Source organism: Schistocerca nitens, chromosome 2 (genome assembly GCF_023898315.1).
Source record: "Schistocerca nitens isolate TAMUIC-IGC-003100 chromosome 2, iqSchNite1.1, whole genome shotgun sequence".
NCBI lineage: Eukaryota > Metazoa > Arthropoda > Insecta > Orthoptera > Acrididae > Schistocerca > Schistocerca nitens.
Window position 1 is genome coordinate 1,008,957,995 of NC_064615.1, and position 27,496 is coordinate 1,008,985,490.

General features: G+C 40.1%; 1 protein-coding gene across 1 annotated transcript; it reads right to left on the reverse strand.

The window, feature by feature from the left end:
- Nucleotides 1–21,846: 21,846 nt before the first annotated feature.
- LOC126235502 (uncharacterized) lies at nucleotides 21,847–24,165 on the reverse strand. Its single transcript, XM_049944221.1, has one exon. It carries the CDS (start codon nucleotides 24,163–24,165, stop codon nucleotides 21,847–21,849), a length of 2,319 nt encoding a protein of 772 aa, XP_049800178.1.
- Nucleotides 24,166–27,496: the final 3,331 nt, after the last annotated feature.

The following is a 27,496-nucleotide window of genomic DNA, read 5'->3' on the forward strand; positions in this document are numbered from 1 at the left end:
AGCGGTAATGTACAGTAATAGCGATGTCAGGATCTTTATCAGATGCCATACATTACAAAATGATAAAATGATGGCTATTATTTTTCAGGGGGTGAGAGATGCAGCCTACACTTCTGTTGCTCGTACAGGCCTAATCGAGACTCATAATCAGCTATAATATTTTTGTCACTTAATTTTTAATAGCAGATAGCTCCAATGTCCAGATTCTGGTACATGAAAAACAGTCACTTATGGCAAACTTTTCAACATATGTTGACTGAAACCAATTGTTTGCAGCACAACTTCACACTATTCTATTGAACAGAACTAAATATTATCTTGAATCACTATTTAGATCGACAATATTTCTGGCATCTCTAGAATTTTGTTTGTGACAATAATGTCAGATAGATTTTTGGTCTGCTTTTGGAAGTTTGTTACGCCCTTTTCCTGTAGACATCACATGAATTTGGCATCTCCCTTACAGTTCTTTTTAAGATTTTAGTGTTGCTGGTATTTGGTCTCATATTACTATACAAAAAGTCTTTTACGGGAATTATTTGATTTTGTGATCATTACAGAGGTCTTACATTAAATTTTGAAACTACAGTGCACTCCAATATCATACCTGTGTGCTGATTCACTGGCATTACACGGACTTACATTTCACATTATAACTTCGTCGTGTAGTCCAAATGAGGTGCCAAATATTTTTATGGTAAATTGTCACTAGCTTCTAAGGACAGACACTGCAAGTCTCAAAACTTGATAGGCATAACAAAAACCTCGCTAACTTTTTTGTATAAATTGTAAAGAATTTTTGTGAAGTACAGTGTAAACACCTAACAAAGTGCATATGATGGTTATAAGTGTTAACCATTAAAAACCGTGGAAGTGAGCTTTAAGGCTTACAGACTGTAGCACTTTAATAGTTAACTGCAGATTTTGATTGATGTAGGCATTATCGTTTAAACCATGACTCTGAGCAGTTTGACATAGATGCATTATCTTTTGGGTACCCCTACTTCCTAAGTTGAAAAATTGGTTCTACCCTCTGTACATTAGTCCAGAAAACTACGCCATGGGTAATGAAGCGGTCATGTGCAAGTCGTATTATTTCAGACAGGAGCATCTCCATGTTGAAATTCATCTTCCTATCATTTCGTGATTATCATCATTGTTTTTTCCGTTATTCAGTAGCACATTTGGGGCGTGATGTCATGGTTTGAATGTTTTAGTGTTCTGTTCTTCTGTTATGTTGTGTTTCATATTATACATTTTGACTTTTCTACTGTTTTATGATTCTTAATCATGGATACAAAGAAGAGAGATGGCCCTTGCAAATTTTTCAATTACATACGTTAAGATGTATCCGAGCTATTCATTTCAGTCAGTAAATGATCGTGAGATTAAAAAAAAGTGTGTGGTTTATGTGCTGTAGTTGGATGCTTTTATATCATTTGTTCTAGAAACAGTCTACTGCTTCACTAATTCTTTATACTTAATATTTTACATCCCATATTAATTGTAATTAGTTTTGTGTTGAAGGTCGTTCACAGGCTTTGGAGACGACGAATAAACCCAAAGTGTTCTTCGCTTTTATGTGAGGGCATCACCACCAGATTAGCGAAACCATGGTTTGGGAAGTGTAAAATCAATACATCCCTCGCTAACTGAGGGAATAGCGAAAGTTGTTAAAGACAGAACTACATCTGTGAGAGTAATAAAATCACATCTTGAAAAGTTTGTCAACAAAACCTTCTCTGGACCAAACAAGACATATAATTTCAGGTCTATGTTTTGACTCACACATCTATCAACTTATAGCCACTTGTAAAGGGTCCTTTGAAATAGAAGAATAGTGTGTTTGATCAAGATGCATAGGAAATGTAGATTAATGAGTGGCAAAAATAATCTAGAGGCGACAACATTTTTATTCAGGACTTTACCAAACGTCAGTGGGGAAATACAGTCACTGCTGTTTTGTTACTAGGTCACTTGGTGGAAGGATATTTTGAAAAAGTATGTATCTGTTTGATTTCTTGATGTAGCTTACAAAACAACAAAAATGACCTTCCCTCATTTTTTGTGACAGTAAAACCAAACAGGTTCTGTTTAGCGGCAGGTTTTTTCTTTATTGAGGTAGAAGATACGAGGTCAATTGCTGAAGCTCTACATGTTTTCAAGAGGTGGAACGTGGACTTTAACCTGCCTACTGGGTTATAGATTTCTCTGAGTCTGAGATAGCAGAAATTAAAGAAACATTTCCATTTTCAAAACTGTTCTCCTTTTCACTTCATGGGGAACAAGCTTGGGGGAGATGGGTTAAAAACAAGGTGAATCTAGGGACTCATAAGGAGTCAGTTCTTGAGTTGTAGCATTATGTTGCAGCCTCTACATCTGAGGAAGAGTTCGACTGATTGTAGAAATGTTACAGACACATGACGTTTTTTGTAGGAACTCCAGGGCACTTCTTTGTTTTAAAAATCAATGGTTTTCAGTTGCTGAGAAGTCGTTGAGAGATTTTGAAAACAGGGACATATTTGCTAATATTAGAACCACAAATGACCCTAAAAAAAGGAACAAGAAGGTTGAAAAGCCTTTTCTGAACTGTGACACAGACAAAACATTAAGAGGAGTTGTTAATGTATTAGTGAATAGTAGCCTCACAAAAATGTATTGCCAAATGAATTCTATTGTTAAAAAGGACAATGAAGGTCTACCTGCATTTTTGTTTAGAAAGACACAGGAATTTATAACAAATGTGTGGAGGCGATTTTGTCCTGTAGAAGAACGTTTTAGTATAGAGACAGTTTTAGTGATAAGAGAGGGTGTGTTGTCTGCGACAGGTGACACTTTAAAAGATGTTAGGTGTACTGTAATCTTCAGAACCAAGTTGTACATGTGAAGATTAACAAAAGCACAAATGTAGAAGTAAATATGTTTTTTGTTCTGTCTTTATTTTGTATCCTGTATGGGGTTTTGAAAAACTAAATGAGATAAACAGAAATAGCCCATTAATGTATCTAGATAAGACATATGATATGTGTTCCATTGCACAAATTCATTCTGTAATACATGAATTACAAGACACCAGTAGCGATGATGCAATGAATGAAGAGCATAACATTTATGATGGATCAGCTTCTGTATCTCGGTTTCAGCGGCAAGAGAGACACGTCAGAATATTATAAATCTCACTTAAGACTGTGACAATGACAGAATTAAAAATTGTTAGAAGCACTTAAAAATGTGGAACTTATTCAGAGATTCTCGAACGTTACACAAAATGGTCTTCCATTAGCAGTGACATCATCTTCATAAATGTCGAAGGATGTATTTAAACAGTCACAGAATTTGTGAAACACTAAATTTACCCTAATTTATTTTCTCGATTTTTTATAGATTTAATTGCACTGTGTAAAATCTGAGTGGATCTGCAACTAGTAAGTTAGTAACGTTAGTCTTTGTGACGCAATTAAATTTCAGTTCATTTGGTAGAATAAAAATGTAAAACAGTTCAATAACTGAATAAAATTAGTGATTTGATAGATGATAGACAAAGTGAAGCGGATGGATCAGAGTATGGTGAGTTTTGTCCATAACTATCTCTTTCATTTCAGTTGTACATTAAGAAGTGCGATTGGGGTGAGGGAATTTGTGTGAGAACAGTAGTACAGAAATCGCACATTTTAATTCAAAGCTGCAATAAATTCCCATGAAAGTCATGGATACATCACTTGTCATACCCTCATCAATATATCTCGTCGTCAGTAGCTGAAATAAATATCTAACTGTGTACTAATTGTGCTACTGTTGAGCCTTCTGTATTGTGTTACAGGACGTGAAGCAAGATTTTAAGTACCAAAAAGCTTTTATTTATCTATTGTAATAATAATAGTAATAATAATTTCATTCTGCACGATACACGCCATTAACATTGTCAGGGATACTGGAGGAACACGTAGCATGATGGTACTAGAGGTCATTACTGAACTTGATACAAAGGGAGTAAAACTCTGAAAGCTTCTTAAAAAACGGACTTGACCAAATTTTGCAGAAAGTTACATGTAAATATACAGAAGTAAAACCTGTAAAACTGTCACCACTGTTGACGTGAGTTTCTATAATGCTGTACCTAAAAGACAGCCTTTGTATGCTGTGTTCGACAATTCAGTACGGTACTTCTCATGGAAAATGAACGTGGCATGGTGCCTGTGTGTAAGTGCCTATTTGATAATACAATTAGCGACCCACATGTGCTTCTGTTTTGTATTAAAAAGTATTACTTATACGTATACTTGATCAGAATTTAATCACTAATCCTTTTTAATGTAAAACAATCGCAAACCTGGGTAGTTAACTGTAACATATGAAACAGATGTGTATGCACATGTGCCATGTCCATTTCCCGTTAATGGAAAATGACTGACAGTTCTACATTTCATATTCAGTTTATGTAAAAGTTTGCTGCATTTGTGAGATTATTAATATTTACAGAGCTCTCTTGTATCTTTGCGTAGGAACAAATGAGAGCTTTCCATTCAGTAACGTTCCACTATATTCACTGGTCCTCTAGGAACGGGAAACATCTATCTATGGGTGATAAGAATTGTTAAAACGAACTGTTATTCTGTGCACAAAAGATTACCGGTACGTAGAAGTATTAGTTATCTCACTATGATGTGCATCAAAAACAGTATCGATATTTCATCATAATGTGTGATTTGTAGTAAACAGACTGTGAACATTGAGAACAAAAGAAATAGATTTCCATAATTATTTTAGTCTGTTTCGAATCCTTCTGCGAGCAGACATGAATGTAAACGAATATATGTTGTAAGTATTTCTGGTAAATATATGTTATTATTTATATCTAAACCGCTTATTTCAGACCTAGCGAGGTGGCACAGTGGTTAGCACACTGGACTCGCATTGGAGAGGACGGCGGTTCAAACCAGCGTCCGGCCATGTTGGTTTAGGTTTTTCCGAAATTAATAACGTGCACCACAACGGAAGTTGTAGTCAGTACTGTGGGCCGCCATTTGCAAGACAGTACATTGTTTCTCTAGTATTACGCGGTGGAAAGCAGAAGAGAGATAGGTTAAAATTAATTTCTTAAAAAAAAGGAGACTAAAGGTGGGTTGGTTTGTTTGGGGGAAGAGACCGAACAGCTAGGTCATCGGTCTCATTGGATTATGGACGGACTGGGAAGGAAGTCGGCCATGCCCTTTCAAAGGAACCATCCCGGCATTTGCCTGGAGCGATTTAGGGAAATCACGAAAAACCTAAATCAGGATGGCCGGACGCGGGATTGAACCGTCGTCCTCCCAAATGCGAGTGCAGTGTGCTAAGCACTGCGCCACCTCGCTCGGTAAAAGGAGACTAAAGTCAAGTTTATTTCATTTATTTAGCAAAGACATAGTCTTGTGGTCGCCGATTCACGGCTATCGTTTGTTCAAGTGACGAGATTTTTGCAGTTAAGGATGTGCTCAGCTTTCAAACAACAATGAGCGAACCATCCAACAGGTTTTCCTACACACGAACCTACGAAAGTATAAATTATTATTTATGTGAAAAGACATTCCACTACGACCCTGACACATTTCTGAGAATAAAAGGTTTAAACGCTTCACACTGAGCTGTTACTAATTTGTTTAATGTCTATATAGACACACCAAAGTGATCTATTCATCAGGCACTCGAATGTAGAAAGACTTAACAATATCAAAAATAATAATACTAGCCTGTGCTAAGAAGTTGTAGTGAATATGGTATGTGTAGCCGTATGTGATCTTACGATTTATTATTAACAGCACCAGGATACACACACACAAATACCCGATACACACACTTTCATGCTCAGAAACACGAGAAAGAAAATCACTACATTGGCTGCCATGTGGTGTGGCCAGAAACACATGTCTGGTCCAAGGTACAACAATTGTATCTTATTGTAATTTGTGTTGTATTTTCTTTCATGTACACTATTGCCTACAACAATGAGAGTACAAATTGATCCGCAAGTCAATAAGCTCAGAGAAGTTGTTACTAAGAAGATCCTGAGCAACAATTTAAAGCTGCATAACATCCAAGGTTGCATGCAACCCCAAGCTTCAAGAATAAAAGTAATAAGTGTGTTTCGGGGCATGCAATAAGTAAAATTTTATTTGTGCAGTTTCAAATTTTCTTCTTGTTGCTACGCAATTTGCAGTGCTGTGTGGGAAAGTTTCATCATAGAGTAGGGTTTAGTAGTGGGAGAGACTTATTTTATTTAGATTATTGTGCTGTTTCCAGTGTGTTAATGTTTCTTATGTAGTGTTCTGCCTACTCATCTAACATAGGGTGCTTAGGAAATCTGCTTTCTCAAATCGCTAGACAGCAAGCAAGGAGTAGTGATAGATTTTTACTACAGTAAGATAAATGGCAAAACGTAGCTTTGAGTATTCACAAAGGCGTGTCGTAAGCAAATGGCGACATGCAAATAACCAGTGTCCTTCAGTATTTAGAATTCCAATGCAAGCAAAGCAATACAGTTCGTAAGTCACTATTGTAGCGTTCGGAGGACGGCTCGTCTACCACTCGGGCCGGGGCCAGTTTCTTTTTTCTTTATTGTGATTTAATTCCCCTGCCCCATATGGGCAGAGGAGGGCTGTCAGCGGCACAATCCGCCGCTCTTCAGCTGAGTGACATGACAACTAAAATAAGAATAAAATGTTACATACATAAGGCGATAAAAAAGGGGAACATAAAACAAAGTAATGGGAGAAAATGGAGGTAAAAATAGACTGACATGGAGATGTTCATGGGGGACAGTTAAAAAAGTCACCAGAAAGTTAAAAAAACACAGTTGTCGATTCTTAAAACACAGAGAAGACACTGAATGGACACGCACAGGCTAAAAGTCGGCCACAGTATTAAAAACACTCCAGAACAACACACTTAAAACCCACTTGGAGCACACATGACAAAGAATAAAATTGCCAAGAGGGACCTGCCGAGGGAGCGGTTCAAAATGGTTCAAATGGCTCTGAGCACTATGGGACTCAACTGCTGTGGTCATAAGTCCCCTAGAACTTAGAACTACTTAAACCTAACTAACCTAAGGACAGCACACAACACCCAGCCATCACGAGGCAGAGAAAATCCCTGACCCCGCCGGGAATCGAACCCGGGAACCCGGGCGTGGGAAGCGAGGACGCTACCGCACGACCACGAGATGCGGGCCCGAGGGAGAGGCTGGAGAGGATGGAAAAGGAGGGGAGAGCAAGGGGCAGCAGGGGAAGTGGTGGGATGAAGAGAGTAGGGGCGTCAGCAGGTACACGAAGAGGCAGGAGACACATGGGGTGGGAGATGAAGAGGGAAGACAGGGCAGGAGGGAGTGCAGAGACACTGAAAGGGGGAGTAGGAGGGGGAAGCCACTCAGGAGGAGGGATGGGGAGGAGAGGGAGCCCTGAGGAAGAGGCAGGAAGATGGGGTTAGAGTTGTAGGAAGGGTAGATGTCAGGGTGAAGCTCATCATCCGGGAGGGGTGGATGGTGGACGTTGCGTTGGGAAAGGAGATGGAGGGTGTAGAGTGGAGAGAGGGTGGGACACAACGGTAAAGGCGCGGCAAATGGTTGGGGGTGGAGAGGAAGGGACACACCTGGGTGTGAGGCGGATCAAGGCGACGGACAATATATAGTGTGCGGATGTGTTCAAGGAAAAGGAGAAGGTGGGGGAAGGGGATGAGGTCATAGAGGATGCGTATGGGAGACGGAAGGCGGATGCGGAAGGCGAGGCGGAGCACATGGCGTTCGAGGATTTGGAGGGCTTTATAGAACCGGGGAGGGGCGGAAATCCAAGCTACGCTGGCATAACAGAGGATGGGGCGGATCAAGGATATGCAGTTGTGAAGGATGGTGGAAGGATGCAGACCCCACGTCCGGCCGGACAGGAGTTTCAGGAGGTGGAGGTGGTTGTGAGCTTCGTTTTGGATGGTAAGGAGATGGGGAGTCCAGGTGAGGTGGCGGTCGAGCGTGAGGCCAAGGTATTAGAGGGTAGGAGTGAGGTGGATAGGACGGCCATAAACGGTGAGGTAGAAATCATGGAGGCGGAAAGAGCGGGTGGTGCGTCCTATGATGATCGCCTGGCCGCGGCCAGGTGGCGCGGCGCTTATATTCTCTTCGTGCAGAGGCCGCTCCAGCGTCGGTGTCGTCCTAGAGAGGGGTCCGTCAGCGTACTATTGGCTGGCTTCGTCCCACAGCCCTCTCTGCTGTAACGTTCCTAGGCCGACGTGCCGGCCCTTGACTTAACGCCCGAACACCTTACGTATTGTACTTTCGTTCGTGTACTGTTTTTAGTGTACTTACGTATTCAACATGGGTAGGAAAGAAAGGTTAGATAACGTAACAGAGAAAACTGTGAACATTCGTAAGTTGGATTATAAGGTAACAAGAGGCAAGCGCTATATCGGCTGAAGTTAATACTTATACTGCACAAGCCGTAGAGACAGGTAAGGTGCGGTTACTCACGGCGACAGAAAAGGATTTCCTTTCTCACTTGCTACAAGAGTTAGACTTGAGAGAGAGTATAAAGAGAAAGGAACGAGAGGAAACGGAAAGAATACGCGAAATCGAAAGAGATGACAGACTGACCGAACAACTAAACACGACTCTCAGTGCTCGTGATAAGTTCATCGTGGACCGTGTAAAGAAGGAAATGGATAACATCAAACACAACTGGAAGGATTAGATACTGAAAATAAGGATTTGCCTAGTAATGTGAGTGAACTGGACTCAGAAGTAAACAGACCAGAAGAAGCTCCCCAAAACTTCAAGGCCACGTAAAAAAGATTGATAGCACTGTGGACGATGCTTCCAGCAATTTAGACAAGAAAACAGAAACGGAAGTAACCCAACACAGCAACGCTTGAACACTGTAGTAAATCGCGAGAAAGACGACGTTAATGCACGACCGACTGCCACAGGACATGCGTGAAACATAGCAGTGTATGGAAGTGGCAGGCCGTGAGACTAAGGAGAACAGATTTAAAGAACCCCTTTGAAACCTCCCCTCCCCCTTCCCCATAACTCTCGGTATGGTTAAAACTGAACGTTGCGAGATTTTAAACTGGCAGATACAACCCGAATAGTGAGGAGCGCATTGTTGGGGCAACAGCCGTTGATTGATGTTGCAGTGCCAACCTTGCGGCGTATAAAGCACGAAGAGTCGCTTATAAAACTTTGACAATTTTTATTCAGAGTTTTAGGAATGCATTTTAGGAATGCACTGTCTGCTTCTTGGTCGGAGAGGAACATGTTTCAGTCTGTGATTTCTTTCATAAATGGAGATGCTGTATTGTGGGCGATGGAAGTCGCCGACGCATGTCAGAACTTGTTAGAATTCCAAAAGTTATTTCTACCACCCTTCTGGCCGACGTGCGTTCAAGAAGGCTTGAGGGAGCAGATTTAAAATCCCGAACCATATAATACTTGACAGGGAAACTTGCGCAAATACTTTGAAAAGTAATTCAATAGGACTCGGTACTGAGATGAGACAATATCTTCAAGAGATGTACTGAGAACACTAAAAGGCAGACTACCAACTGGCACTAGAGAAAAACTTTTGCACCTCCTTGATACGGACCAGGAACAGTTTATGGCCACTGTTAACTTACTGGACCTCATACAGGAGGATGCAATGCAAAGTGAGGCAGGGAACAGGGGCATGGGCTACAAAAGTTATAACAAAACTATAAATCAAAATGGGAACAGACCAAGGTAAAACGGACAACAAAGAGACAATGATTTCTGTGCTGGGACAGTGGCAACCATCAAAACGGGCACGGAAGGTAGTTATGGAAGTAATAATAACGACAATTCCAATGGGAATCCGGTTATGAACAGGAGCATCAATTTTAATAGAAAGAGGAGAAATGGAGGGGGCTACAATGCCTCATTTCAATTAAAGAGTATGATGGAGATGAGAAACAAAACACCACAGGGTAAGAAACATCCTGTGAATAACGTTAGTGGTGTACCAATGACAGCTCTTAATCAACAACGACAGTAGCTGCTGCTACAGAATCAGGTACCGCAACAGATGCAGCGGTCTCATAGTGTCAGAATAGTAGAACTGGTGGATGATCCGCAACCAAGTACATCACCACAAGCGTCAAACTCCACACTACCAATGTAAGCCTTCTGAATTGGGGGCAATCCATTCGTAAATGTATCCATGGTTAGATACATCTACATCTACATCCATACTGCGCAAGCCACCTGACGGTGTGTGGCGGAGGGAATGAACAGTGGGATCTGAAAGAAGAACTATGTGCCAATCCGAGAAACAGCGCTTAGCTCAACACTATGCTAGCACAAGCCGCAATCAAAAGAAACATATAAGGCATCTCCGTGAATGTAATTATTGATACCGCTGTCGTAAGGGGCCCGGGTTCGACTCCCGGCTGGGTCGGGGATTATCCTCCGCTCAGAGACTGGGTGTTGTGTTGTCTTCATCATCATTTCATCCCAATCCGGCGCGCAGGTCGCCCAATGTGCCGTCGAATGTAATGAGACCTGCACCATGGCGGCCGGACCTGTCCCATAAGGGGCCTCCCGGCCAATGACGCCAAACGCTCATTTCCATTTTTACCATATGTGGGTCAAACTTTATGAGACATGTTACCTTCCTGTCTCCAAGGCAGACGGTAGCACATGCCGTGTAATGCGCCAGAGTCACAGCGCAACACCAGGGGTTATCGCCTCATCTTGTCATCGGAGTTGATATTTGTTTGTATTTCACTTTGGGAAAAACAAAAAAACTTCCCCAACACATCTGGTTACCCATTACACATAAACAGTTTATCCCCTAATTTTTCGAGAACTATTCCACACATTTGCATTCTTGAGATCGAGAGAACAGTATTACGAAAACAGTTGCAACGACTTCTTTTAACAAACATATATCTGTACTGGTGTTTTGAAACCAAAGTGTCACAAAAACTTCGTAGTGTCAATTTTATAAATGTTGTTAATAACTTTAATTTTCTACTTCAATAAAATTCTTCAGGGTATCAGACCGCATCGTCATAATTTAAAATGCGCCAACGTTTCGGCCAGCGTTGCAGCTAGCCTTCATCAGGGCCTTACGTTAACTGCTAAATGAACACTTGGTTCCTTAAATAGCTGCACGAGAAAACCGTGTCGTTACTTGATTGGCTGTAAAAGGAGGAGGAGGAGGGGTGAAAGGTATGCTTTATTGGTGTTTCCTTTATTATCTGTCATTGGCTGAAATAGCTGTTTTCTATTGGTCTTTATATTAATCCACCCCATTGGAGGAGACGGACGAATAGCGAAAAGGTGATGGCTGTGACGTCACATGTTTCCATGCTGTCCAGAAGCCGGCTGCAGCGTGCCATTGCTTTGTGTGCTCGCGACCACTACTGCGGCTCTCCGCGTGTCTGCATGGGCCGCCACGGCTCTGCCGCCGCTCCGTAGCCCTGCTATTGCAGGCAGCCAAGACCACGGAAGCTTGTACCCGTCCTCTCTATTCATGTTGGCGGGTCTTTTGGCTATTTCTATCGCCTCTCTAATCTTTCTTTTGAAAGTGAGAGGCTGTTTCGCCAGGACGCGGGCTTCTTGAAAAAATATTGGTTTCCCGCACTCGTCTCGGTGTTCCGCCACTGCTGACTTGGTGTGTTGTTTCAGGCGGATATATCTTTCATGTTCCGAGAGCCTTGTGCTAATCGGACGTCCCGTCTCACCTATGTAGACTAATCCACACGCACAACCAATTTCATACACGCCAGCTGTGTGTAGTTTGTCAACTGCATCCTTGGTAGAACCGAGCATGTCTGATATTTTGTTTCTGCTTCGGAAAATTGGTTTGATGTCGGCTTTTCGTAGAATTTTGCCAGTAGTGGTCGCGAGCACACAAAGCAATGGCACGCCGCAGCCGGCTTCTGGACGGCATGGAAACAGTGTGACGTCACAGCCATCACCTGTTCGCTATTCGTCCGTCTCCTCCAATGGGGTGGATTAATATAAAGACCAATAGAAAACAGCTATTTCAGCCAATGATAGATAATAAAGGAAACACCAATAAAGCATACCTTTCACCCCTCCTCCTCCTCCTTTTACAGCCAATCAAGTAACGACACGGTTTTCTCGTGCAGCTATTTAAGGAACCAAGTGTTCATTTAGCAGTTAACGTAAGGCCCTGATGAAGGCTAGCTGCAACGCTGGCCGAAACGTTGGCGCATTTTAAATTATGATGATGCGGTCTGATACCCTGAAGAATTTTATTGAAGAAGACAACGGCCGCGGAAGCCTACGCTTACATTTAATTTTGTAGTTTGTTACTGAATGGGTAATTATTGTGCGAATACTCAGATGGGAACTGCCTGTAGATTCCGGGCTGGTTTTTCTGTCATCCTCGGGTTTTCCCACTGCCTGTAACCCGAATGGAGGAGTTAACAAATGTTAAACTTCACGAGACTCTATTCATTAGTAGCTCTAGTATAGTGAGAAATGGTCCAACTGACATTGATACAACGCGCAAGCAATAGCAAATAACGATGCAAAAACCTTACGTAATAGCTGCCATTAAATACTAACTGATGAATTTTTATACACAATATCGAACTCATAACCAGTGTCACTCATAATCAATGTAATCGTGTCTAGCTAACAATGCTTGGTGAACTGATTCTTTGATGCTATTGCAGACCCAATGTAAATGTGAAACACTGTATCTGAAAACGATGTTTGCACTGATTAATTAATAATAGGGTAAAACAAATAAGATTACGAACTCACAACTGATGTAAGAGTGTTCACGTAACAAAGAGTTATGAAATTTTGTATTTACGTTTGCACTGTGACAATCTGTGGCGAGACTAATTAACGGACAGTACGTGTGGAATGCCTGTCCACAAAAGAGCATATAATTGTGGTCCAGTCATTCCAGGGAATGAGAAACATTTATCTATGGCTGATATGAAAGTACTAGAACGAACTGTTATTCTATGTAAAAATGACTACGTAAAAATATAATTATCTCACCGTGATGTGTATGAAAAGCAACATCGCAATTTCAACATAACATATGTTTTTAGTAAATGGACTGCGAACACTGAGAACAATAGAAATAGACTTTTATAATTATTTTACTCTGGACCGAATCTTTCTATGAGAAGCACATGGATGGAGACGTATGTACCATGTAACACATTTCTAGTAAATATGTTATGCATAACCAAACAACTTATTTGAGTTGCGGTAGCATCCCTACACGTATGAAAAATTAACTGTAAATCTTTTGAGAGATTAATTACTTGCGGTACAGCGCGAGTTGTAATTACTTTATTGGTAGATTCTTTTTCCAGCAAAAGAGAGATGGGTTAGAATTAATTTCTTAAATTAATTCATTTCGCGAAACAGATTTCTCTGGTTACCGCTTGACGGCTGTCTTTTATTCAAGCAACGAGATTTTCGCAGGTAAGAACGTACTCTGCTTTAAGTAATAACATGTGTTCCATGCAAAAGATGTCCCTCCACCAATTGTTATTGGTGTGAAAAGACATTCTACTTCAACCCAGAGATATTTCTAAAAGCGAAAGATTAAGGTGCTTCATACCGAGCTGTTACTAATTGATTTTCGTTTATATAGACTTCCAGAGTAATTTATCTATCGTGCACCTGAACACATAAAACCTTAAAAGTATCAAAAATAATAATACTTGCCAGTGATAAGAAGTTGCAGCGAATATGTTGTGTGTAGCCTTATGCGACCCTCCCATGTATTATTAAACAGCACCAGTTGCGGTAGCATACGCTATACACACGCGTTCACCATTAAACACACAGTAAAAAAATCACTGCATACAGTCTACACACAAAATAATCAAACTTATTAATTGCTCTGATTCACAACGAAAGTCAATTTTAAAGCATATGTCGTCATAACATTTTTGTGTCTTTCTGTGTAGACTCAACTTGGCTGCATGTTTTAATAGTAGAATTTTTCTGAAAATCTTGAATGAGGCTAGAGAGGAAAATACTGCTAAAACCATAACTCTAGTAATATGTGTTACTAAAATGTCAAAGGCTCCTACCAGTACAGGACTTAAGATATACATGTTTGACTGTTGGATGCTGTTTAACACCACTTGTGTGTGCTTTTTAGGTGAATTAATGCCCTGTGTTCCTATGAGAGAAATCTTGTAGGATCTCATCCCCAGTATCGTAGAAATGTTGTAAAATAAAGGTCATGGTAAAGGATCGAGACGTGGACGTTTAAATTTGTCAACAAGAAAGTGCTTAACACATATATTATGTTGTCAAATGAGTTGTCGCTACCGCCTACACATGCTAAGAATGTTATGATTCCACACACAACATCACAGCAACTGAGAAGAGTGCTCCACCTACCATCTTCGAAAGATGCCATGGGTCTGATGATGGTCATGTGATATGACTCGAAACCGGTCACCTATGTTCTTGTAACATACGTGGTGTGATCAAGACTGAATTTTAAAAAGAAAAAGATGAAAAGTTAGATATGCTTCTAGTGTATGGTGATATCAGAAAAAATACTGTTAGAGCAATAAAGCGATATGGAGAGCTGTATCCTGATCGTGGGCGTCCTACGCCCCAGCTTCTTGCACGTATTTGCAAGAACTACTTGAATCGGAATCATGGAACGCCATATAGAGGACAAGGTAGAAAATTGCAACTGGCGAGGTACATGAAGAGCGTAGGCGCATAACGACCCTACTGTTTCGTCGCGACGTACCGCCTCGGAATGTGTAAGTCAGAGAAGTGTTCTACGCATATTGCACACGCATAGATTTCACCGGTTTCACCTCTCATTGTATCAAGCACTCTCCGGTGTGGGTTTAGAACGGCGCCAGACATTTTGCCGGTTTGCTCTGCAGCGCCTATAAGATGATCCAACGTTTTTTCAACGGTTGCTTTTTACTAATGAAGCGACTTTCACCAACCACGGTAATGTGAATATGCATAATATGCATTACAGGTCAATAGAGATCACTCATTGGCTTCGACAGGTACAGCATCATCCACAGTGAAGTGTTAACGTGTGGTAGGGCATCGTCGGAAATGTCATTGTGGGGCCGTACGTCATTCCGGGTATACTAAATGGCAATAACTATGCACTGTTCCTGTGAAACGTTCTGCACATTTTGCTGCAAGAGGAACCACTAACTACGCGTCAGTGCATGTGGTTCCAACATGACGGCTGTCCTGCTCACTCTTCCCGTGTGGCTACAGAGCTGTTAAATGAAAAGTTCCCGGGTGGTTGGATAGGACGACGTGCTGAAGTGAAGTGGCCAGCCTGGTCTCCTGATTTGACCCCTCTTGATTTTTTTCTGTGGGGAGCAATCAAACATAAAGTGTATGCTCAAATACCAACTACGCCAGACGATATGAAGCAACGTATCATCGAATCGTGTGCTGATATCTCACGTGACACCCTCGCAGTCGTCCACAAATCATTCAAATGGTGATACAAATGTGCATTGCAGCACAGGGGAAGTACTTTGAGCACATGTTTCAGTAAAGTTTTGTATCGTGTACAATATGTATTTTGCATCTTTGTGTGTATTTGCTTCGCATTGTGATCAATAATAAATATTTTCAAATAAAAAACAAATACACACGTAATAATTGTGACCAATAAGGGACTCCTCATTTACATTTATATTTCTGTTTCTTAAAATGTATTAACATCTTTTGGTATTTTAATACTGTATGTTGTCTACTATTTTGGTGTCACAGCTGTCAAATAACTGAATAATAATTGCGCGACATCATTAGTTAATTTATGAGCAAAATATCGCAGTATGTATTACTATTGTCGGGTAAATGGGCGTGTTGGTTGTAAGGACGGATTCGCGATGTTTACCATGTACTCTACACAACAGGAAAGGTCGCATTGGACAACGCCGCTTCGGCGGGCGAACAGGATAAGAGAACATATCTGTGTCTCAAAAACTATTAGCCTAAATATTATGATATACGCTATTTGAAACCGTCTTTTTAAGCCCATCATGTTACGCTAAAATTTAACATAAGGTTCCATTAAAAAAACCAAAGATGGCCTCATATCACTTTAATAAAAACTAGCACAAACATAAAACGTAGCCCCTGCCCCTGGAGTTCACTGTCCAAACGGCAGCTTTGTATCTCTTACGATTGGGGAGATACAAGGGGTGTTATGACTAAGCTGCCTCACCATGTATACGCGGTTCGAAAAGCACCAAGTTAAGTTTACCGTCCTTCTCTGGCCACCGAACTGCCCGGATTAAAACCCAATCGCGAATCTGTCTGACCCACTGATCAGGTTGTTCGCACCACGGATCCTCAACAGAGAGGACTAGCACAGGTCACCATCTTCAAGTATCTCATTGAACTTATTTCTGCTCATCCCGCTTCTGACGGGCGATCACATTAACGTTGTTGGACAGTGTCCAGTAAAATACTATTCAAATCGATGTGGGCTCGACCGTCATGGGCTGAAAATAGGTATATTTTTCATTTGTCATGACGTAACTTAGTGAAAAACAATTACTCAAATCAGCAGGAACAACTATGTTAAACAAATGATATATTAATTTATTTTGACAGTTGTTTAACCTTGTTCATTGCAATTAGTTATGAACGTATAGTGAAAACAGAGAGTTAAAGGGAGTATTAAGCCCTAAACTGATAAAATTCCGTCACATATTCCTTGAGGATTAACACCCTGGTGTCATAAAAGCAGAGATCGCATGAAGTAATCGCGATGGAAAGTTTAACTGTAGCCCTTCTATGTTCAGTAACGTTATCCATCAGCTCTGTATTAGGTCATAGTCATTGCATTAGGTCATTTTCTTTTCTTACCTTCTGGAAGCTGCGAACAATTTCCATGCTCCTTTTATCACTCGTTCGCCTAGTTCGTCACCTCTGTTTCACATTCGTTTACAGTCATAATAATATCTCCTATTTCAGCCTGTTCCTTGATCGATATGTTCGTTTTATGTTGTTCTTCCCAGTAAATACCAACAAGACATTACTATTTCTAACTTAAAATCTCTTAATTTATTAATGGTTATCCCATTTTAAGTCCATGTTTCATTGCTGTAAGTTCCAGTTTAAGGATCTGGGAACTACCTCTAGTATCTTTGAGAACATATTTGGTGATTATTGATTGTCGGGAAACCCTGACGATGCCTAATGGAAGCTCCAGTATTGATATACAGATTCCTTCTGTACAGGTTGAATCAATGTCTTGTTTTTGAAAGACTTTTTATGCAGTTTGTTCAAGCTGAGGCGAAACCTTCCTCTAAATCTATGAAATCCAGTTAGGATAGTAATTACCTCTCATACAGTATTTTCTGTGGGGGTTGGTTAGCAGACCATCCATATTTATCCCCCAAAAGGCGCTCCCTCAAGGTGGCTACCTAATGGAGACTAACGTTCCTGAGTCTGCACGTCTTGATTCCTGATATACCTGGTTGGATGCTATCATATCTAGTTACATCTAATTAGGGGCTCCCAGTTTACCATATCCTTGACTCAAAAATTACATAGGTGCAGCTCTTACCATTTATAGGTTTGTGATTACTTACTTCAATTGATCTGCAGCACACAAGCAGTTGTTAGGGGGAAAAATCTTTAATTGTTATTTGGAAACATTTCTGTTGTCAGCTATTTTCTTTCTGTATAAGTGATTGTCAAATGGGTCTGCATCTCTGTACTGCATGGATCCCTGTGTCACAGGGATACTGTTTACAGGACAATGGTACTAACATTCGCTTCTAGTATCCCTTTTCCTAACATCTCAGTAACTCTGAAAGTAAATTGAACTGTTGACAGTTATTTGCATTGAAAGAAGGCTGCTGTAAAACTACGATTAATATCTTCATTTTCCTAAAGTGACGCCCAAAATTTGTACATGTTTAATCCTATCCACCATTCCGATTAATTCCTTTCGTTTAGTTTTCGTGTGCATGAAAAGTTATATAAATATGTAGTCATTCGGAACATAAATGAATTAACTGGTCCTAAATAAATTTAATTACTGATTTCTACATGTTCAAAGATTACTGTTATTCTAATACAGGAAATGTTATAGCTACATCGCAATATCCTTTTTCCATGTGTACTTTTCATAAGATGTCACTTTAAAGAATATATAAATTTCACTAAAGGCTTTAGAAATTTCCATTTTCATCATTATTTCTTGCAAGTAAACTATATTCATCAATGGTGGGATATTTTCAGACTAGAAAACAGCTTGACGAACACTATCTTTTCGTAAATTAATGATAAACCAATATTATTTAATTATTACAAAGAAATATCATTTAATATTTCTACTGTGCATGCTTCTCTAATTTTCTGGACAACTAGCCTCAAGTCATCTGCAAAGAGCAATAATTCTGCTTATAGTTCCTATAAAACTGCGGATCATGAAGCACAGCAGGAACAGGAACAGCAGTAAGTCGGTAACCTGTTCCTCACGATTTAGGAACAAAGTAAGCCAGGTTATGTATTCCACTGCAAGCCAATAAAAGTTTCCTTGTTGACAAACCATGCCCTACATTAACATAGTTAAGGAATGTTCACCCTGTCAAGTGCAATTACCATAGTAGTATACTCTAATTATTATAGCTTATGGCAGTTATATGGAGAAAATTGTAAAAGTAGGCGAAATAACGTTTCTAAGTTAGACAAGCCTTGCAGCATTTATACCCAACTGCATCATGAAAAAAGTTTTAGAATATATGCATCGCAGCCACCATGACTGTTTCCATATGTTTTCATATGCTACTGACTGTAGTTAGGTTCTCACATTAAATTATCGAAAGCGTCAGATGCCTTACGAATATAATATTCAGTCACAATGTGATTGTATCAATTACGACTAAGTTACATCCAAAGTAATTAGTTTGGTGTAAAAGTTGTGTTTGCACAGAAAGAGCAAGAATTATTTAATTGTTTTAAGATTATCTTCCCTATTGAACAGTTCTTTTATTTTATTACTGAATTTCTTAAAAATATGAGAATTTACCGAATAATTTATTTACAAATCATTCTCATTTCCCATGATTGTGACCAAATTGGGTAAATTGTGAAGTTTTTAGGTCATTTTTATTTGTTCCCTTGGATTAATAAATTCTGCTGTCATTTTAGGCTTCTCACTCATTCTTAAAAAGGGGCATCGTAAGGCAGTAATGTATTGCAAAGCTTATTGTAATGCACCCAACAGTATGTTCAATCAGCCAACAATTTTGAGCAGTAGGCTTGATAACACATCACCAGTAAAACTTTATTGGATGGTTTCATTCAGTTATGTGTTCCATTTTTCACTTATAAATGAACACACAGGAGGTAAGTAAACATTTGCGAAATTTTGCGCAAATTCAGCAAATCAGATGTTGAGAAAGTGTTGCTAGAATAGTGTGCAATACACACTCTTATCAAAATATGCTTGCAGCAGTCTTTGATGTACTGTTTCAATGAATGTGCTTCTGTCATCATAATCCATCTTTTTATGCGTCGAGTTATACGGTTTCAGGTTATTTTTAAAATAAAGTGACACACCATTTTCGAAAAATAGTGGTATATTTTGTAATATAATTTAGTTATACTTCATTCATCGTCAGTTTGCTTCCGAAATTCCTTACATCAACAAGAAAATAGCAGTGTCCAGTTATTCAATAAAAGTGAGACATTTTTGGGTTACAAGAAAAGTATTCACAGTACCAAACATGGCACAGTCGCGCTTTGTGTACAAACGAAAGAATCTGAATAGCAGTTATCGAGCTACCAAGTGTAAGTTAACATGAAGTGATTTCTTTCTGAATTACACAATTAATGCATCAGACACTAGCACCCAGTCTCAAAATGACCTCAGCAAATTCCAGATAGTAATATTTTGTTACTGTTTAATTTATTATGTGATTTGTGAATAGATACACATTTTTAGCGGAAAGACCGTTTTGAGGTAGAAATTGTCAGCTGCCAAGATTCTATCAACTTTACAGCTTTTAATGAATGAATTCCTCTATCCAAAGATTTAAAAAAAACATAATCAAGAACAACCCCTTCTAGAACTGAAGTGATCGAATTCCAAGCTCTTTAATGACGACAACTTCGAAACTTCTGCTTTCTGTAACTGGTTCAGTGTCCGCCTTCTATTCTCCAAAGAAATACATTTAACCGAAAACAGACTTAGTTCCTTATCCCTCCCATTCTCTCACGGCCAGATCACGTTACAGTTGAAGAGAGTCAATAAATTTAGTAAAATATGTTTAAGCAGTTATGTTTTTGTTGAATATTTAAACATGATAGCTGAATGATAGGCGTATTCGGAAAAAAGAGCACTAGAATCAAAGAAATCCATACACTTCAAATAGAAAACTCACCATTGCCATCATAATTTTACATCAGTCTTTAAGTCTGTTCTTTTCGATTGAATATTACTAATAGAATTGATGGAATAATTTGACTATTGGTTTTCGGTTTGTCAACAAAAAGATAAAGGTAAATATACTTACTGATTCTAAACGCTTCAGAATATTGTAAATCTTAGAGAAAAGTAACAATATGGGAGGAAGTAAATCGTTTTAATAATTTTTTGTGATGGACAGTAATTATTTCGTACAGTAATCTATATTAAAATAATTGTACAACCAACAGCAGTTGAGATAGTAAACACATCGTAAAGTTAATCAGTTTTTGTTTGTAATTGCACTATGTTTATATGATTATCTTCATGAGTCCCTTAAGCTGATTATTAACCTTTTCAGTATGTTACAACGCTTGAGAACTGTTTGAAGATAGTGATGATAACACAAATATCTAGTGATATCTAATTTTGCTGATAGCAACTTTCAAGTCTCAATTACCACTCTGAATCTATCTGGATTGTGAAGTATTGAATTGCACTATTTCGTCCTAAGGCCAGTACTACTAGTTTCATTAGAACAATAACGTTCTTGACATTATTACGTTTCAAACTCAGATTAAAAGTCGTCTAGCGTGGCAAACACTTTGCTTGGGGAAGAGGTACAGTATTTCTCATTTGCTTCTACGTGGAGCTCATAATATTGTAGCAAAAAGTGAGAAATACTTGCTCTCTTCGCAACAGAACAGTTTCATTCCTATGAACACTGGAGTCCGAGCTAAATTGCTTACAGAAACTAAAGAAAAATATCTCAATCTTTTTTGAAACAGTCTAGACAGATGGAAAACATTTGAATACTAGAATGATTATTTCTATTTTTGAACTGATCTCTCTGTTGAGCAGATAACACTTGGAAGAGAGAAGGAAGCGTAGAAAGTTTTAGGTTCTGACATCTGATCCAGTTGTGCATTTGCTTACTGTTATGCCTTTATGGGCCTTATGGAGTAGACACTACTTTGGAAACCTGAAAAAATGTAGGTTTCGACAAGTAGTCTATGTATCGTCTACAGTAACAATGTCCTAATAGTTCGGCAAATTATATTTTAAAGACAGCGTGAAGAATCAGAAAATTCACACTCAGACATCAAACACATATGAGTAATTGGGAAGCAAAGTGTCTCCAATAATGAGACGTTCTTCATTGTGGCTCTTCTAAAAGAACTTAAGACTGCGAACGTTTGTTATTATATAGACACACTACAAAGTGCATGAAGAAAAACGATAGCCCAGTAATTCAGCATGTAATATTCTAAATGAAATACGAAGTGTTTGGAAAGCTAGATCTGATAACTAATGCAGATTTCTTTTCCGTAATGACCAGGCTCTGATGGTGAATTTGACTGGTTAAGATAGTATCTCCTTTAAGAGTAAATTTTGGCTACTACAAGCAACTTACGTAGTTGCTGAAGCCTTAGATAATGTAATTCCACGGATAAGATCCAGATGATGACCGGGAGAACTTGGATATTTCAGGAGGTGAGCTCCAATCTAAATGTACATTTGGGAATACCCGAGTTTCTGGTGGAGTATCTTCCAGTGGCTTCAACAGTATCTCTTGGAAGGAATCTGAGCTGGGATTCGAGTCTAAAAGGGTATTTAGCGGTAAGTCTTGAGTTCCTGGGTGGTATAGAATCCAGGATCTTTGATTCCCAAGTAAACTCATTACATCTGACATCACTGTAGAAGGACCATCACAAGTCAACAATAGTACCACAGGTGGCGATGAATGGCATCCTGTATTGTAAGTTTCCGATGTACATGGTTCAGAAGGTGGTGTGTATAAGTTCTCATCTGATAAAATCTTTGCATCTGATGATAGCAACGTACTTTTTGTGGGGTCGGTTGGAGGATTTGCCATAAGCCTGTCAGAATATGGGGGAGTTTGATCTACCGATGAAAAATATTGAGGATACAGTGCATTTAAGACTGGTGGCAAATCTGATATAGGAGGTAGCAGACCTAAATCTGGCTCAGGTAGTGTAGATGAGAAAGGAGAAACACTGAATGGAGAAGGGAACGTTGCTGGAAGGAACTGCATCGAATTAGTTCCTTGAGGGCTTGTGTTGTGGAAGTAATCATTCTCAACAGGTATCGAGTACTCTTTTGGTAGAAGGGTTGCGAAACTGTTTTCTCCAAATGGAGGAAGCGGCAGTGCTGGAGTAAACATAGGTGGATATGATGCCGGAGGTAGAAATTGGCCAAAGGGGGAAGGAAGTCCAGTCCACGGTTTACTGTCATCTGTAGACAACAATATGCTTCCTGTGGGGTAGGTTGGAGGATTTGCCATAAGCCTGTCAGAATATAGGGGAGCTACCCCTACCTCTGAAAAATCTTGAGGGTACAGTGCATTTAAAATTGGTGGCAAATCTGATGTAGGTGCCAATGGTGGAGTAAACGTAGATGGATATAATGTAAGAGGTACAGGTTGGCCAAAGGGAGTATGAGTCTCAGGTGGAGGCTTTTCAACAGGTGCAAAGTTGAAGACTCCAAATGTGTTTTGTAAGCTTGTGGCGTCTGGAAGTACTGGAAACTGGTAGTCTGTAAATACAGACGGTTGTATTAGATTTTCTGCTGGCGATAAGAGCTGTTCAGAATAGCTTCCTTGATACCCAAATGGATTAAATGCCCCTGCTGGATAAGGAAGTATTTCATTTTCAGTCATGTATGGTAGAGCACTTGAAGATTCATAACCACCCGGTAGATTTTCTTTTGGCCCATACTCATCGAAGAGAGAGGTAGGAGTATGTGTTACAAGAGACGAAAGTGGTGGGAGGTAGTTTCCAGGATATCCTAACTGAGATGATTCAGCTGGAAGAAGAGGAATGTGGTACTCAGATGGGTATGTATCAGCATTCACAGTAGCGTGAACAGGCAGTATATGCTCTACAGGCGTTTGGTTTTCAAGAAACGGAGATAGAATGTGTGTTTCAGGGAAAGATGGTGGTAGTGTGACATCGAACGGATACCAAAAGCTGTCAGGGTACAGATATGGTACAAAGTAATCTCCAGGATAACTTACTGGACCTGAACTGGGTGTGTTGTAGCCATATGGGTATGGAGCAGCTGTAAATGGGTTATCAGTCACTAAATATTCTACAGGTGAATATCCTTCTCGAAAATGAGGAAGAAAATGAGGTACAGTGAGTGGAGGAGGTAGGGGGTAGTCTGAAGCATAACCTAGAGGAGATCCTGCGGTTGGCACGGAAGAAAGAGTATAGTCAGGCGGATAGTAAATGCTATCATCAGTTGTGAAGTCTGACAAGGGGTATCCTACAGAAGGAATGTCGTAGGCGTATGGGTATGGAGCAGCTGTAAATGTGTTATCAGCCATAAGATACTGAACAGGTGAATATGTTTCAAGAGCCTGAGGAAGAAAGTATGGATCTGTAAGAGGGGCTGGTGGAGGGTTATTTGCCGTATAGTGTAGTGGAGGTACTGCAGCTAGTGTAGAAGGAAGGGTATAGCCCAACGGATAGTAAACGCCATCATCAGTTGTGAAATCCGACAATGGGTATTCAAGTGGTAGGAGGGTGTCTCTAGGGTAATTTGATGTGACTGGTGGCACTGGTTGAGAAGCAGGCGCAATTTCCATAGATGAATCCAGATCGGCACCTTTTGTGGGTTCGTTGTGTCCAAGCACACCTTTATCAGAATGGTAATCTACAGGTTGTGGGGATGTAAATGAAGGCTCCATTGGTGGTGGAAAGTACTGGTCTTGTGGAACTGGCATAGAAGAACACGTTCCAAAAGGAAAGGCCGGAAGCGAGAAAGGAGTGGCGTCTAGAGATCTAGAAGACCTAGAATATGTAGACTCACGTCGCGACCGGTGTGTGCTATTAAATGTGGCCGGCTGTAGAGTATTGTAGTAGTAATAAGATGCTTTTGGTGCTAATTGATAATTACCTGATATGGGGGAACCAGATGTCAAAGCCAGCGATGAATACTCTGGATATGTATCGGATTTTACAAGATAATCCGCTGATCGTAGAGATTCAGAATTAGTTGAAGACATTGGATTTCCTTCTGATGCCTTGGTAAGAGAATGCACCCCGTCTGAAAGCGAGCCTTCATATGATCGGTTCGGTGTATAATCAACGGCAGAAGACAGTAGTGGATATTGTTGCGATGGAAAATCGTCTTCTGTAAACTGATAGGCCGCAGGATTATTTGAATTTACAGAAGAAAATGAAAGAGGAAACTGAAAGTAATCGTTAGGATAGTTATTGGAAGAATACCCTTGTGGTTTTGATTGATAATTACTTGATGTTAGGGAAGCAGGTGTCACAGTCGATGATGGATGCTCTGGATTTTTATCGGATTTTACAACATAAGCCGCTGGTGGCATAGATTCAAACGTAGTCATTTGATTTCCTTCTGGTGCCATGGTAAGATAATGCGCCCCATCTGAAAGCTGTCCTTGATATGAATCAACGACAGAAGGCAGTAGCGGATATTGTTGTGATGGAAAATCGTGGTCTGTAAACTGATAGGCCGCAGTAGAAAGAGGATTATTTGAGTTTACAGAAGAAAATGGAAGAGGAGACTGAAAGTAATCGCTAGGATAGTGATTGGAAGAATACCTTTGCGATTCTGATTGATAATTACCTGTAGGATAGTGATTGGAAGAATACACTTGCGATTCTGATTGATAATTACCTGATGTTAGGGAAGCAGGTGTCACAGCCGATGATGGATGCTTTGGATATGCATCGGATTTAACAACGTAAGCCGCAGGTGGCATTGATTCAAACGTAGTCATTTGATTTCCTTCTGGTGCCATGGTAAGGTAATGCGCCCCATCTGAAAGCTGTCCTTGATATGATGATTTTGGTGTATATGAATCAACGACAGAAGACAGTAGCGGATATTGTTGTGATGCAAAATCGCGATCTGTAAACTGATAGGCCGCTGTTAAAAGAGGATTATTTGAGTTTACAGAAGAAAATGGAAGAGGAGACTGAAAGTAATCGCTAGGATAGTGATTGGAAGAATACCCTTGCGATTCTGATTGATAATTACCTGATGTTAGGGAAGCAGGTGTCACAGCCGATGATGGATGCTTTGGATATGCATCGGATTCAACAACATAAGCCGCAGGTGGCATTGATTCAAACGTAGTCATTTGATTTACTTCTGGTGCCATGGTAAGGTAATGCGCCCCATCTGAAAGCTGTCCTTGATATGATGATTTTGGTGTATATGAATCAACGACAGAAGACAGTAGCGGATATTGTTGTGATGCAAAATCGTTGTCTGTGAACTGATAGGCCGCAGTTAAAAGAGGATTATTTGAGTTTACAGAAGAAAATGGAAGAGGAGACTGAAAGTAATCGCTAGGATAGTGATTGGAAGAATACCCTTGCGATTCTGATTGATAATTACCTGATGTTAGGGAAGCAGGTGTCACAGCCGATGATGGATGCTTTGGATATGCATCGGATTTAACAACATAAGCCGCAGGTGGCATAGATTCAAACGTAGTCATTTGATTTCCTTCTGGTGCCATGGTAAGGTAATGCGCCCCATCTGAAAGCTGTCCTTGATATGATGATTTTGGTGTATATGAATCAACGACAGAAGACAGTAGCGGATATTGTTGTGATGCAAAATCGTTGTCTGTGAACTGATAGGCCGCAGTTAAAAGAGGATTATTTGAGTTTACAGAAGAAAATGGAAGAGGAGACTGAAAGTAATTTCCAGGATAGTAGTTGGAAGAAGAGATTTGTGGTTCTAATTGATAATTACTTAATATTGAGGGAACAGACGAGACAGCCAACGATGGATCCTCTGCATATGGACTGGATGTGAAAGGATATGCCTCGAATGGTGGAGATGAAAATGCAACTGATGTCACTTGATATCCTTGTGGTGTCAAGGCTGGAAGGTGCATACCATAAGAAAATGAAGTTGGCATGTATGTTGGATATGATGGATGTAGTGTATGTGAATCAACAGGCTGTGGTGGAATACCGTAATTCATGTACTGATAGGGCGCAGAGAGTAGAGGGTATTTTGAATTTCCAGAAAAATGGGAAAGAGGTATCTGAAAGTAATCGACAGTATTGGCTGAAAACATAGGGAGATACGATAGGTCATATTTAGGCTGTGGGGGAAACTGCGTGTGAGAGTGAATAGTAGTAGGCGGTTGTCCTAACAATCCAAGTGTTGATAAAGACTGGCCTGGTTTCAGAGGAATAGAAAGAGGATATGCCTCACCTTGAATAGGACCCACTGTATATGTCGTCACATAATGTCCTAAGGGAAACGCTGTGTTACCTAGAAAAGGCCTTAGATGAGCGCTTCCAGGAGAATGTGATCCTAGTGTCAAGTCAGAAGGCAGAGGGTATTTAGCGCCTAAGCCAGGTGTCAAGAAATTTGGCGAGTACAAGTGATGTAGAGTGTTATCAGGAGTTTCAAATGACCCAGAAACAGATAATGGTTTATATCCATATTCTGATAAGAGTTCCTCTTCTTGTGGAATCAAATATTCATCATCTATTATAACTTCGGATGTTGTTTCTATATCAATAGATACATCTGTCTCGTCATTATCATCCGTCGACACTTCATCAGACGAGAGCTGTGATGTTTCAGCCGATATTCGAGGTTGTAAAAGTACATCCCTAGGTCTGGAGTCTATCAGCGGCACTATAACTTTAGGACCAAAATTTGCTTCCAGTTCCCTCATTTGAATATCTGGTGCGTAGTCCACAACTGTTACTGTTGGTACAGGCTGAGATAAACCCAACGGCGCTGAATGCAGAGACGCTGAGTCCATGTATGCGAATGGCGAATCGAGCACATGTTGCGAAAGAGGATAAAAATTCGCCAGGTCGAGATCCTGAAGTTCTTCGGGCAGGAATCCCACAGGTTGTATCACTGGAGCAGCGACCGCTGTGACGCTGCAAACAACAACAAACAAGTCGTAAGAAACATTTAGTACCGTAACGGCTATTTTAACATCATTATTTACATACACTGAGTGATCAAAAGTATCCGGATACCCCCAAATACATACGTTTATCATATTATGAGCACTGTGCTGCCACCTACTGCCAGGT

Bases quoted from the DNA above. Each gene is read 5' to 3' on its own strand.
- LOC126235502 (XM_049944221.1), bottom strand. From the start codon at position 24,165: ATGCCAGTTCCACAAGACCAGTACTTTCCACCACCAATGGAGCCTTCA.